This window comes from Bombina bombina, chromosome 6 (genome assembly GCF_027579735.1).
Source record: "Bombina bombina isolate aBomBom1 chromosome 6, aBomBom1.pri, whole genome shotgun sequence".
Lineage (NCBI taxonomy): Eukaryota > Metazoa > Chordata > Amphibia > Anura > Bombinatoridae > Bombina > Bombina bombina.
The window spans coordinates 881,618,868-881,633,194 of record NC_069504.1 but is presented as its reverse complement, the minus strand read 5'-3'; the positions used below and the strand labels follow the sequence as shown (position 1 = coordinate 881,633,194).

The following is a 14,327-nucleotide window of genomic DNA, read 5'->3' as shown; positions in this document are numbered from 1 at the left end:
AAACCTCACTCTCACTGTACAGACTGCAAATACCAAACCTCACTCTCACGGTACAGACTGCAAATACCAAACCTCACTCTCACGGTACAGACTGCAAATACAAAACCTCACTCTCACTGTACAGACTGCAAATACCAAACCTCACTCTCACTGTACACACTGCAAATACCAAACCTCACTCTCACTGTACAGACTGCAAATACCAAACCTCACTCTCACTGTACACACTGCAAATACCAAACCTCACTTTCACTGTACAGACTGCAAATACCAAACCTTACTCTCACTGTACAGACTGCAAATACCAAACCTCACTCTCACTGTACAGACTGTAAATACAAAATCCTCACTCTCACTGTACACACTGCAAATACCAAACCTCACTCTCACTGTACAGACTGCAAATACCAAACCTCACTCTCACTGTACAGACTGTAAATACAAAATCCTCACTCTCACTGTACAGACTGCAAATACCAAACCTCACTCTCACTGTACAGACTGTAAATACAAAATCCTCACTCTCACTGTACAGACTGCAAATACAAAACCTCACTCTCACTGTACAGACTGCAAATACCAAACATCACTCTCACGGTACAGACTGCAAATACAAAACCTCACTCTCACTGTACAGACTGCAAATACCAAACCTCACTCTCACTGTACAGACTGCAAATACCAAACATCACTCTCACGGTACAGACTGCAAATACAAAACCTCACTCTCACTGTACAGACTGCAAATACAAAACCTCACTCTCACTGTACAGACTGCAAATACCAAACCTCACTCTCACTGTACACACTGCAAATACCAAACCTCACTCTCACTGTACAGACTGCAAATACCAAACCTCACTCTCACTGTACAGACTGCAAATACCAAACCTCACTCTCACGGTACAGACTGCAAATACCAAACCTCACTCTCACGGTACAGACTGCAAATACAAAACCTCACTCTCACTGTACAGACTGCAAATACCAAACCTCACTCTCACTGTACACACTGCAAATACCAAACCTCACTCTCACTGTACAGACTGCAAATACCAAACCTCACTCTCACTGTACACACTGCAAATACCAAACCTCACTCTCACGGTACAGACTGCAAATACCAAACCTCACTCTCACGGTACAGACTGCAAATACCAAACCTCACTCTCACTGTACAGACTGCAAATACCAAACATCACTCTCACTGTACAGACTGCAAATACTAAACATCACTCTCACGGTACAGACTGCAAATACAAAACCTCACTCTCACTGTACAGACTGCAAATACCAAACCTCACTCTCACGGTACAGACTGCAAATACCAAACTTCACTCTCACTGTACAGACTGCAAATACCAAACCTCACTTTCACTGTACAGACTGCAAATACCAAACCTCACTTTCACTGTACAGACTGCAAATACCAAACCTCACTCTCACTGTACAGACTGTAAATACCAAACCTCACTCTCACTGTACAGACTGCAAATACAAAACCTCACTCTCACTGTACAGACTGCAAATACCAAACCTCACTCTCACTGTACAGACTGCAAATACCAAACCTCACTCTCACTGTACAGACTGCAAATACCAAACCTCACTCTCACTGTACAGACTGCAAATACCAAACCTCACTCTCACTGTACAGACTGCAAATACCAAACATCACTCTCACGGTACAGACTGCAAATACCAAACCTCACTCTCATTGTACAGACTGCAAATACCAAACCTCACTCTCACTGTACAGACTGCAAATACCAAACCTCACTCTCACGGTACAGACTGCAAATACCAAACCTCACTCTCACGGTACAGACTGCAAATACAAAACCTCACTCTCACTGTACAGACTGCAAATACCAAACCTCACTCTCACTGTACACACTGCAAATACCAAACCTCACTCTCACTGTACACACTGAAAATACCAAACCTCACTTTCACTGTACACACTGAAAATACCAAACCTTACTCTCACTGTACAGACTGCAAATACCAAACCTCACTCTCACTGTACAGACTGTAAATACAAAATCCTCACTCTCACTGTACACACTGCAAATACCAAACCTCACTCTCACTGTACACACTGCAAATACCAAACCTCACTCTCACTGTACAGACTGTAAATACAAAATCCTCACTCTCACTGTACAGACTGCAAATACCAAACCTCACTCTCACTGTACAGACTGTAAATACCAAACATCACTCTCACGGTACAGACTGCAAATACAAAACCTCACTCTCACTGTACAGACTGCAAATACAAAACCTCACTCTCACTGTACAGACTGCAAATACCAAACATCACTCTCACGGTACAGACTGCAAATACAAAACCTCACTCTCACTGTACAGACTGCAAATACCAAACCTCACTCTCACTGTACAGACTGCAAATACCAAACATCACTCTCACGGTACAGACTGCAAATACAAAACCTCACTCTCACTGTACAGACTGCAAATACAAAACCTCACTCTCACTGTACAGACTGCAAATACCAAACCTCACTCTCACTGTACACACTGCAAATACCAAACCTCACTCTCACTGTACAGACTGCAAATACCAAACCTCACTCTCACTGTACAGACTGCAAATACCAAACCTCACTCTCACGGTACAGACTGCAAATACCAAACCTCACTCTCACGGTACAGACTGCAAATACAAAACCTCACTCTCACTGTACAGACTGCAAATACCAAACCTCACTCTCACTGTACACACTGCAAATACCAAACCTCACTCTCACTGTACACACTGCAAATACCAAACCTCACTCTCACTGTACACACTGCAAATACCAAACCTCACTTTCACTGTACAGACTGCAAATACCAAATCTTACTCTCACTGTACAGACTGCAAATACCAAACCTCACTCTCACTGTACACACTGCAAATACCAAACCTCACTTTCACTGTACAGACTGCAAATACCAAACCTTACTCTCACTGTACAGACTGCAAATACCAAACCTCACTCTCACTGTACAGACTGCAAATACCAAACCTCACTCTCACTGTACAGACTGCAAATACAAAACCTCACTCTCACTGTACAGACTGCAAATACCAAACCTTACTCTCACTGTACAGACTGCAAATACCAAACCTCACTCTCACTGTACAGACTGTAAATACCAAACCTCACTCTCACTGTACAGACTTCAAATACCAAACCTCACTCTCACTGTACACACTGCAAATACCAAACCTCACTCTCACTGTACAGACTGCAAATACCAAACATCACTCTCACGGTACAGACTGCAAATACAAAACCTCACTCTCACTGTACAGACTGTAAATACAAAATCCTCACTCTCACTGTACAGACTGCAAATACCAAACCTCACTCTCACTGTACAGACTGCAAATACCAAACATCACTCTCACGGTACAGACTGCAAATACCAAACCTCACTCTCACTGTACAGACTGCAAATACCAAACCTCACTCTCACTGTACAGACTGCAAATACCAAACCTCACTCTCACTGTACAGACTGTAAATACAAAATCCTCACTCTCACGGTACAGACTGCAAATACCAAACCTCACTCTCACTGTACACACTGCAAATACCAAACCTCACTCTCACTGTACAGACTGCAAATACCAAACCTCACTCTCACTGTACAGTCTGCAAATACCAAACCTCACTCTCACTGTACAGACTGCAAATACCAAACCTCACTCTCACTGTACAGACTGCAAATACCAAACCTCACTCTCACTGTACAGACTGTAAATACAAAATCCTCACTCTCACGGTACAGACCACAATTACCAAACTACACTGTACAGAATTGGTTTTTCCTTTGCAGCATTTCTATAACTGTAAGAAGATTGTGATTTTAAACAAACTGAACTGAATGGGAAATACTTAACGCCCAATCACAACAACGCAATCGCTGAGTAAAATCTGTTCATATAGATAAGAATACTGTACACATATACATATGTAATTGTCTGTCCTGTCCACTACTGAGGTGCTGTACAATAGTATTAAATATATGTTTAATTAATCTAGACCTTTTCAGAGTGCATTGCACATGTGCAAAATAATAGAATTTTTCTTTTCTTTAGGAATACTGTCAAACGTTGAAAAGGGCAGTTTTGCACTTTATTAAAAACCTTGATAAATACGGATTGAGAGCTGAAAAACCGCCAATAAACGGGATGGAAGGATTACAATCTACTCCAAAATGCTTGTTGGGAGAGAAATTAAAATACAGGTACAAATACCCAAATCCAGAATTCCAAACTTATTCTGAAATCCAAACTTTTGAATACATTTTTTTTGCACTCATAAATATTGTAAATGACAACACTGGTAAATAGTACTAAAATATTTTTTCCTGAAGTTGTATACATTTGTATGATTGCAATAGAAGCTGCATATGAGGAATCTTACAGAAACTAGTGTGTGCTGCCCTATTTACCTAGTTGATATAACTCTATGAGCACCAGAGGCTGACATATGGAGACATGGGCGCTGTGCCTGCACCACGGTTTAAATTGCAGAAATCATTTTGGATGTTTGGATTTTGGAATATTTGCAGCTCTAAAATGGGACATTTTGGATAGGGGATGGAACCAAGTGTAAACATTGATATTTGAGGTAATATTAACATGTCATAATACAGCTTATACATGCAAACTAAAGGTAGTTTTATATCATGTCTAATACATTTGTATGCATAGTACCCTCATTTGCATTTTAGATAACGAAAAACTAAAAATAAAGACACAGGCAGAGAAGACTGTGAATTACGGGCAGGGAAAATAGTAATTTCATTGCATATTTATTTAGCAGCTGTAGGTAATCGACACAATCATAATTTTAGATATGAATTTCATTGTTATGCTATCTTTTCGTGCATGGTCACTTGTAAGTATTTACACGTATCTGTACATACATGGTGATATTTTAGATTTCTTCTCCTTAAAGTGATACTAAGTGATTACAGCATAGGGAAGTCACACAAAGGTAATTAGGAATCAGAGACAAATCTATTACTACACTAAACTCAATTTTTTTTTCTTTCATGATTCAGATAGAGCATGCAATTTTAAGCAACTTTCTAATTTAATGTAGCCACCAATAAGCAAGTGCTATCAAGGGGTGCTGAACCTAAAATGGGCCGGCTCCTAAGCTTTATATTCCTGCTTTTTAAATAAAGATAGCAAGAGAACAAAGGAAATTTGATAACAGGAGTAAATTAGAAAGTTGCTTAAAATTGCATGCTCTATCTGAATCATGGAAAAAAGTGGGTTTAGTGTCCCCTTAAAGGAAGTAATTATAGAAATGTAAGTGCACATGAGTGTATTTGAATTCTGAAGGGAATGGGGTTGCCGCCTCAGCCATGTTTTGCTGGAAACTTATGAGTTGCACATGCTGCAGGGTGTGCAGAGGGCAAAATGCACTGCGCACCTGGACAGCACACGAATAGGGACCCTGGACCGCACTATTCATGTTCCTCCCTGCACACCCTGTAGCATGTGTAATTCATAAGTGTCCAGGAAAACATAGCTGAGGTGGCAACCCTAGAAGGGAAGCATTTTTGCACCACACATATATTAACAAGAGTGACTAAGGGCATATGTATGAATGATACCCCTTAGCTGCCAGAAACACTTAGAGCAATGGTTTTATTCCTATAGCTATCAACAACACAAATACTGCAATTTCACTCGCATTGCTGCAGGAAACATAGAAAAAACACTCATGTTATATCCTTGGTTGCCGTAACACATAGACCAATCATTTAACCCTATTTATGCATATGGGCATTATTATGATTAGTAGTAATAATAATAATATGAATATACAAATTATAAATGTATCAGCCATTATATATATGTACATGTATACTTCCGTTATTATGAACAGTATAGCTGTAGATGGAGGGTGCTGGATGCTATGACACTTAAAAAAGGTCAAGCGAAAAGAATCCATCAAGCTCTGTATAAAAATAACTTTTATTATTAAAGGAACAGTGTACTGTAACATGTTCTCTCCTTTAATGTGTTCCCAATGATCTGTTTTATCTGCTAGAATGCTTTACATTGTTTACAAACAGCGACCTTACCTTTATTTTACCATTGGAAATTGTTGATTTTGTCTATCACCACCTATACTGAACATTTCAGTAACTTAAAGGGACAGTCTACACCAGAATTTTTATTGTTTTAAAAGATAGATAATCCCTTTATTACCCATTTCCCAGTTTTGCATAACCAACACAGTTATAATAATATACTTTTAACCTCTGTGATTATCTTGTATCTAAGCCTCTGCAAACTGCCCCTTTTTTCAGTTCTTTTGACAGACTTGCAGTCTAGCCAATCAGTGCCTGATCCCAGATTACTTCACATGCACGAGCACAGTGTTATATGAAATATGTGAACTAACACCCTCTAGTGGTAAAAAAAAAACTGTTAAAATGCAATCTGAAAGAGGTGGGCTTCAAGGTCTAAGAAATTAGCATATGAACCTCCTAGGTTAAGCTTTCAACTAAGAATACCAAGAGAACAAAGCAAAATTGGTGATAAAAGTAAATTGGAAAAATGTTTAAAATGACATGCTCTATCTGAATCATGAAAGTTTATTTTGGCATAGACTGTCCCTTTAAGTACTAGTTATTAAAAATTAGGTTTGATGAATTTATGCTCCCAGTAGGGTTTGTGACAGAGATATACTTAAGTGTCCAGTTACCATTGTTCTCTATGTAATGGTGTTTGAATAAACATTGAGAAATAAGATGAGGAAGACTTTGTGTAAATATTTAGACATATAAGCTAATTAGGCCTGCTCTCAATACAAGCTCAGCCCATTTCATTGGGTTTGGGATTTAATTCAGCAGGAACAGCTATTTCATAAACAAAAATATACACAAAGGAACTATTTGCCATACTTTTTATACCTTGCAGCTGGCATAACAAGTAATTGGAAACACATTTTTACAATACACAGTCCCTCTAAATTAAAATTGAAAACTGTTCAATTGTCCAAATTTCAAAATATAAAGAAAGAAAGAAAAATGAAATTGCAACCTGGTGATGACATTTGTTAATTCAGATAGAAAGTAAATACCTATTGCACAAATATATTCACCTAAAGCACTGATTCTGCCTAGAACTTGATAGATTGTATATAGAGAAAAAGGAGGAGTTTTATGGATAGGTTATGTAGCATATTAGGAACGGTTTTAGGGAGTAATTATATGGAGCAATATGAATGAGAGTTTATATGGATTTTAAAAAAAAAGGTCTATGAAGTATTTTTATATAGCAAGTTATCAGAATAAAGTATGTGTTGCAATAGGAAAATAATTTGAAGTTGATATATGTGTCTGTATATATATATATATATATATATATATATATGTATATATATATATATACATATACCAATAATATAATCTCTATGGAGGGTTGAATGGAGGAATTGCATCGAAAATAGGAAGAGGTCACATGGGCCAATATTCTATTGGACAAATAGGAAAAATCATAGTAATAATATTACTGACGAATTAGAAGTTATTAAGACAGCTATATGGAACATTCGAAAGTGTTAGACAGATACAGAAATTGTAGTAATAAAAATACATTTATTGACCCCAAGTGTGCCAAAAAATAAATGATTTCAGTTGTATAATGATAGCTGTTAGCAAGACTTATATAAATAAATGGAACATTATTAAGTAATAATCAAATCATTGTTATATTTATATATATGTGTGTGAATATATTAGTAATACAATGAACTCACCGCCCCTCTAAACATGTCTCTTACTGTGTCCATCTCGCAGTCTGCAGAGGGAAGACAAGAAAAGAGCTATCTATTACTTCAAGTAAGGACCCCACCCAACGCCTCATTCTATTGCATCATATTTGCATTTACACACAACATACAAATGTAGTATTTAATTAATGCTTAACATACAAATGTAGTATTTAATTAATGCTTAACATACAAATGTAGTATTTAATTAATGCTTAACATACAAATGTAGTATTTAATTAATGCTTAACATACAAAACATCTTAAACATATTATATATTTGTATTTAGGTCATTTCTGTTCCAAGCAAAGGTGGTTATTGCAAGAGAAGGGTGATCATATACCTACTGTGTAGTAGTGCAAACACCTAGTGGGGTTATAATAATAAATTATAGCTGGATGTTTTGCAGATACGATAATAAGTGATTTCTACTCATTTTCTTTGTTCTCATGGTATCTTTTGTTGAAAAGCAGGGATGTAAGCTCAGGAGCGTGCATGTGTCTGGAGAACTATATAGCAGCATTTTTGCAAGAATGTTATCCATATGCAAGAGCACTACTAGTTGGCAGCACTATTTCACGCCATATAGTGATTCAGAAACCTACCTAGGTATCTCAACCATGAATAACATTGGAATGAAGCAAATTTGATAATAGAAGTAAATTGGAAAAAAAAAATTAAATTGTATGCTCTGTCTGAATCACACAAAAATTGGGTTTCATATCCCTTTAATTACTGGGCAAGCAGTGTATTATAATTATAAAAGGTTCGAGTTTTGTGTTTCCATCATCATTCATGTACACAGAACTGCACAAACCAGAGTGGGTACACATCACACGCCACAACTCCCATGGCACTCACAGACTGGCTTTATAGCCAGTGACACAGGCAGTTAAAGGGACACTAAACACAACATTTTTCTAAGATAAAGCAAGCAATTTTAAGCAACTTTCTAATTTACTCCTATTATCAATTTTTCTTTGTCCTCTTGCTATTTTTATTTGAAAAGCAGGAATCTAAGCTTTTGGTTTTAGCACCTGGATAGAGCTTGCTGATTGGTGGCTACATTTAGGGCTAGATTTATCAACCCTGAGGCGTACAGGGGCGCGTATACGCGCCCCTGTACGCCTCAGCTCGCCTGTGGCGGGGCGCAATTACCCGCAGGTAATTAACATTGCACACGAGCGCAATTTTGCGCTAGCGTGCAATCCCGCCCCCTGCCCGCGCACAGCCAATCACGCGCGGGCAGGAGCTGTCAATCTCCTCGGTCGTACTTGACCGAGGAGATTGAATTTTGCCAGAATAGATGTGGCGAAGATGTTAGGGAAGCAGCGGTCTGGTGACCGCTGCTTGATAAATCGCGGCGAGCAAGTTCTTGTGAGAACTTGCTGCCGCAGGGGCTTGATAAATCTATCCCTTAGACACTAATCAACAAGCACTATCCAGGGTGCTGAACCAAAAATGGTCTAGCTACTAAGCTTACATTCCTGCTTTTTCAAATAAGGATAGCGAGAGAACAAAGACAAAATGGTTATAGGAGTAAATAAGAAAGTTGCTTAAAATATCATGCTCTATCTGAATCGTGAAAGAAAGAATTTGGGTTTAGTATCCCTTTAAGCAAAGCCCAACAAGAAAAATCACAAATTAATTTAAAATCAACACAATATAGCCAGCAGTTGCTTAAGTGCACACAGACAGGTTAAAAGCAAACAAAAGAAAAGTTATCTACAGCAAATGGTCATTGTGATAGGACCTAGTGCCATGCCTAGGAAGGGGTCGCTAAATGACAGCTACACATGCTAGCTTCCAACCAAACAGATGCAGCATACAGTGGTCTTTTTTCTTGCAATTAACTCTTCATTTTTTTATTTTGCTTTTAAGATATATATATATATATATATATATATATATATATATATATATATATATATATATATATGGCACTCTGAGCAGCTGCAGTATTTAAAATGCTGGTGCACTGAGCATATCTAGCTATGCTTCACGTGCACATGCAGAGAAAAAAGGTTAACACTAAAACAGTGCTCAACTTTTACTAGACGATTTTTTTTCAAATACATGTATATTGCAAATATGTTTCTTTTCAAATATGTAATTCATCTATGTGCATTTAAATTTTGACCGGAATGTCCCTTTAAAGGAGGAAAGGGAAAGCCTATAGAGTTTTAAAAATAAAGAGAAAGCACTATTTTGAAATGGCAATTTGTTTTTACTTTAAACATTATTTGTGTTATTAAAGTCATTTTTTGTAACTATGTATATCAGCAATTATGTACTTATTCGCAAAAGATCTACATAGTAAAAGCACTTAGAAAACTCTGCACATAATGCTAACAAAGTGAAAATCTGTAATAAATCATTTGATATCCATGATGAATATGAGTATTTTATCTCCACTGATTGTGGCCAATTAGGGCTCTAAATCAGTTTATACAATGTTCTCTGCAAATACTGTGTTGTATGTAGCTGGCTCAGATAACAGAATTTGACTTTTCACCTCTCTAAGAAGCATGGAACAAGCACAGGGCCGGATTGGCCTACCAGGATACCAGGAGATTTCCCGGTGGGCTGCAGCAGTTGGGGCTGGGAAGCTACAATTTAAAGGGGAGATTAATGGCTGCAATTGGGTTGTAGGGTGCTTATATAACAACAATTTGGCATTTTTATTTAATGCAAATTAATATAATTTAATTCTGAAAAAAATATTGCGGAAGGAGTATCCCATGTCTACACAAAGCAAGACCTTAAACAGCAAAAAAGCAAAGTAAATCATTAAACTATTTTAATTATATGAGATTAAAAATTGAGTGCAATGTTCCTTTAAAGAGATTTGAAACCCAATTTTTTTTTCTTTCATGATTCAGATAGAGCATTCAATGTTAAGCAACTTTCTAATTTACTCCTATTATCAATTTGTCTTTGTTCTCTTTGTATCTTTATTTGAAAATCAGGAATGTAAGCTTAGGAGCCGGTGTTTTATTGAAAACTCCAATAAATCAAAAACCCCATGATGAAGTCACTTCCAGCAGCAGATTCCATGACTTGGCTCCATTGCACATGCGAGCATGCAACCGACAGCTAGTGTGCATGCGCGCAGTGTCAGAAGACTGACACATAATAGGTAAATCAAGAAATAGGCAAACAGCTGGCACGAGAACAGTGGATATTCGGTGATGTTGAAGAGACGTTGTTAGAAGGTCCTACTCTTGCCTACTGTGTACTTTGAGCTTGGAGCAGTACTGGCAATTAAGAATAAAAACTGACGCTCGTTGTTTTGCTATAACACTATTTTATAATAAGAATACGCAAAATACAGATCGCTGTAAATATTGCAAATTCAGTAACAGGGGAGGAAAGGTCATATTATAAAGTAATGTTATAGCAAAACAATGAGCGCCAGTTTTTATTCTTAATTGCCAGTACTGCTCCAAATACACAGTAGGCAAGAGTAGGACCTTATAGCAACGTCTATCTGACATCACTGAATATCCATCAATATCATGCCAGCTGATATCATATCATGCCACATCTCAGAGCCATCAGAGTTAAAGGGACAGTCTACCATAGAATTGGTATTGTTTTAAAAGATAGATAATCCCTTTATTACCCATTCCCCAGTTTTGCATAACCAACACAGTTATATTAATATACTTTTTACCTCTGTGATTACCTTGTATCTAGGAACCTTCTTCCAGCCCCCTGATGACATGACTGTGACTATTATCTATTGTCTAAAATTTAGCATTTTTTTGTGCTAAATCTTAAATAACCCCCTGTGCCTGAACACAGCTTTATATGGCCCACGTGTACTTTCTGTCTCTTTGTGTTGAAAAGAGATTTAAAAAGCGTTTAATAAGAGGCAGCCCTCAAAGGCTTAGAAATTAGCATATGAGCCTACCTATGTTTAGTTTAAACTAAGAATACCAAGAGAAAAAAGCAAATTTGATGATAAAAATAAATTGGAAAGTTGATTAAAATTAAAAGTCCTATCTGAATAATGAAAGTTTAATTTATACTAGACTGTCCCTTTAAACTGCAGTAAAAGCAGGTAAAATAAATAATGAGAATATGTCACCACGTTGGTGATCCGTTGAGAGGAGGCTTCCAAATTAACACAAAGGTAAATCAAGGTTCTAGTCTCCTACTCTAGACATACCGTATAACATCACCTGGGGTATTACGCACCTCAGCCATGTTTTCCTGAACACTTATGAGTTATACATGCTGCAGGGTGTGCAGGTAGGAACATGAATTTCAACCCTGGACTGCCTACAAATAGTGACACTGAACAGCACAATTCATATTCCTCTCTGCACACCCTGCAGAATGTATTACTCATAAGTGTCCAGGAAAGCGTGGCTGAGGTAGCAAACCCTACTCCCAGACAGGCTATATAAATGGCTCATCTACAAAACATTTATGCAAAGACAAATCTAGTGTGCAATGTCCCTTTAAAGGAACAAGTTGCCATGCTCTGTAAACACAGTGGGTTCTATTCACTAGGAGATAAATTGCAGGTGATTTGAAATGTTTCATTAACTATGCATTATGAAGGGCAAAACCCAGTGAGTATCTCTCCTGCAAGAAGATCTGTGTTAGCCCTGCACAATGCATAGTTAATCCTGCATACAATTCTGCTGCACTTCTCCTATTTTAGCTAAATTGTTCACAACATTAACTTTGCAATGTACAGAGCTAACCGCTCTTCTTGCAGGAGATACTGGGATTGGCCGTTCATAATACATTGTTAATGGCGGGAATTGAAATGTTTCAACCTGCCATTTACCTATTAATGAATAGACCCCATTATGGAGAAACTCATTTTACAGTACAACGTTCCATTAAGTTAATACAGTGTTCACGAGGATACTAAATACTGATAATGTCTTTTTTTCTTCATCAGAAGTTGCTGGCTCAGCAGATAACGATGGGTATTACTGAGCTGGCAGGGAGGGGCCCATCTCCCTATTACTGATACTGCTATGATCCCCAAGTTCTTGGAAGTACCTAACATGTCACTCTCCCTTATCTCATTTAGCATAAAAACACAGCCCTACGCTACTGGATTTTACACACCATTGATCAAAATGATCACACCGTGCCCATCATAAGTGATTCACTACCAGGTTTCATTTGCTAGTTACATTTAGTAAATTAGCAGTGGATCAGATTGTATAACTAGAGGGGAGGTTGTATAGCTCAAACACTTGACATTGAAAGGGTTCGTAAATATCTTGAGATTTTTTATTAAATGTTTAGTTAGGTGTAATGAAGCAATATAGTTTCATTATTTATGTTTTTCCATTCCCCTGCAATTTAGCTCTGTAAGTTGTAGATACTTTAATTATCAGAGTTTTAAATGCACCCTGCAGACTTCTCAAGGCTACATAACATTTTTTAATTGACTTTAAAAGATAACAGCTGCAAAACAAAGTATATCATACTAACATTATGACTGTGGCTAGCTGATGTGTGCAGACTCAAGAAATCGGCCCCTTCAAATAGGGCACATGGTGGGTGTAGTTTGGCTATTGACAAACAATTGCAGCTAACAAGATGTTTATTTTTATTTTTTTTACTGTTTAGACTTGGCTGATATTTATCTACTTTGCTTCATTCTTTTGGTATTCTTTATCAATAAAGTATACTTAGGTAGGCTCAAGACCAGCAATGCACTACCTTGAGCTAGCTGCTCATTGGTGGCTGCACATATACACCTCTTGTCATTGGCTCATCAGTCGTGGTGAGCTAGATCCCTGTAATGCATTGCTGCTCCTTCAACAAAAGGTACCAAGAGAATTAAGCAAATTGGAAATCTTCTAAAATGTATCTGAAGCATGAAAGAAAAACTTTGGATTTAATTTTCTTTTAATGTAACATTTTATTTGGGGATTAAATGTTGAATTTTATACCCACTTAAACCAGCACAGCCCATTACTAAAAACTTTGCACTTATTTCTTAAATATAACTTTAAAAAAAGCATCTATGTATTATTCTCTGGTTAGTATTTGCTTTAAATACATCCTTATATCTAGCATTTGTTTAATGCTGTGTTAAGGTTTTATCATTGTTTGTGCAGTACTTGTAACTTTACTGCATTATTGTTTGTAGATTGGTATTTTATCTACCCTGTTTTTTGTCACATAAAGCATTTCATTCCTATTAATACTTTGTATATATATATTTACTGCTAGCTACAGTTTGTTACACTTACCTATATCCGCAGTTTGTCGTTTCTACACACAGACTTCAGCGTACAGCTAAAGCAAAGTCCAGAAGTGGTGGGCAGTGGTCAACATTTGCACAACACAGAACACATCAACACACAGGACTGTGTAAACAATCGCTCAAATTTATTTTCCTGAATGCTTGTTTACTTTTTAAACAGGTACAATATTATAAGATGGGGAACAAAAACAAGTGCAATATTATGATATGGGGAACAAAAACAAGTGCAATATTATAAGATGGGGAACAAAAACAAGTGCAATAT

At 37.3% G+C, this 14,327-nt stretch overlaps 1 protein-coding gene across 2 annotated transcripts in view; it reads right to left on the bottom strand.

Annotated features, from left to right (window-relative positions):
* Window positions 1-14,110, bottom strand: part of TFR2 (transferrin receptor 2) — a 158,154-nt gene extending 144,044 nt beyond the window's left edge. Inside the window, exons 1-2 of one of the 2 annotated variants that reach the window (XM_053718376.1) lie at window positions 14,049-14,110; window positions 7,803-7,843 (exon numbers count right to left, since the gene is read on the bottom strand). In XM_053718376.1, coding sequence (XP_053574351.1) covers window positions 7,803-7,835 — 33 coding nt within the window. In that variant the 5' untranslated portion in view covers window positions 7,836-7,843; window positions 14,049-14,110. Of the gene's footprint in view, window positions 1-7,802; window positions 7,844-14,048 lie in introns of those variants that run through there. The other variant, XM_053718377.1, reaches the window with a different exon arrangement.
* Between the last annotated feature and the right edge of the window lie 217 nt (window positions 14,111-14,327).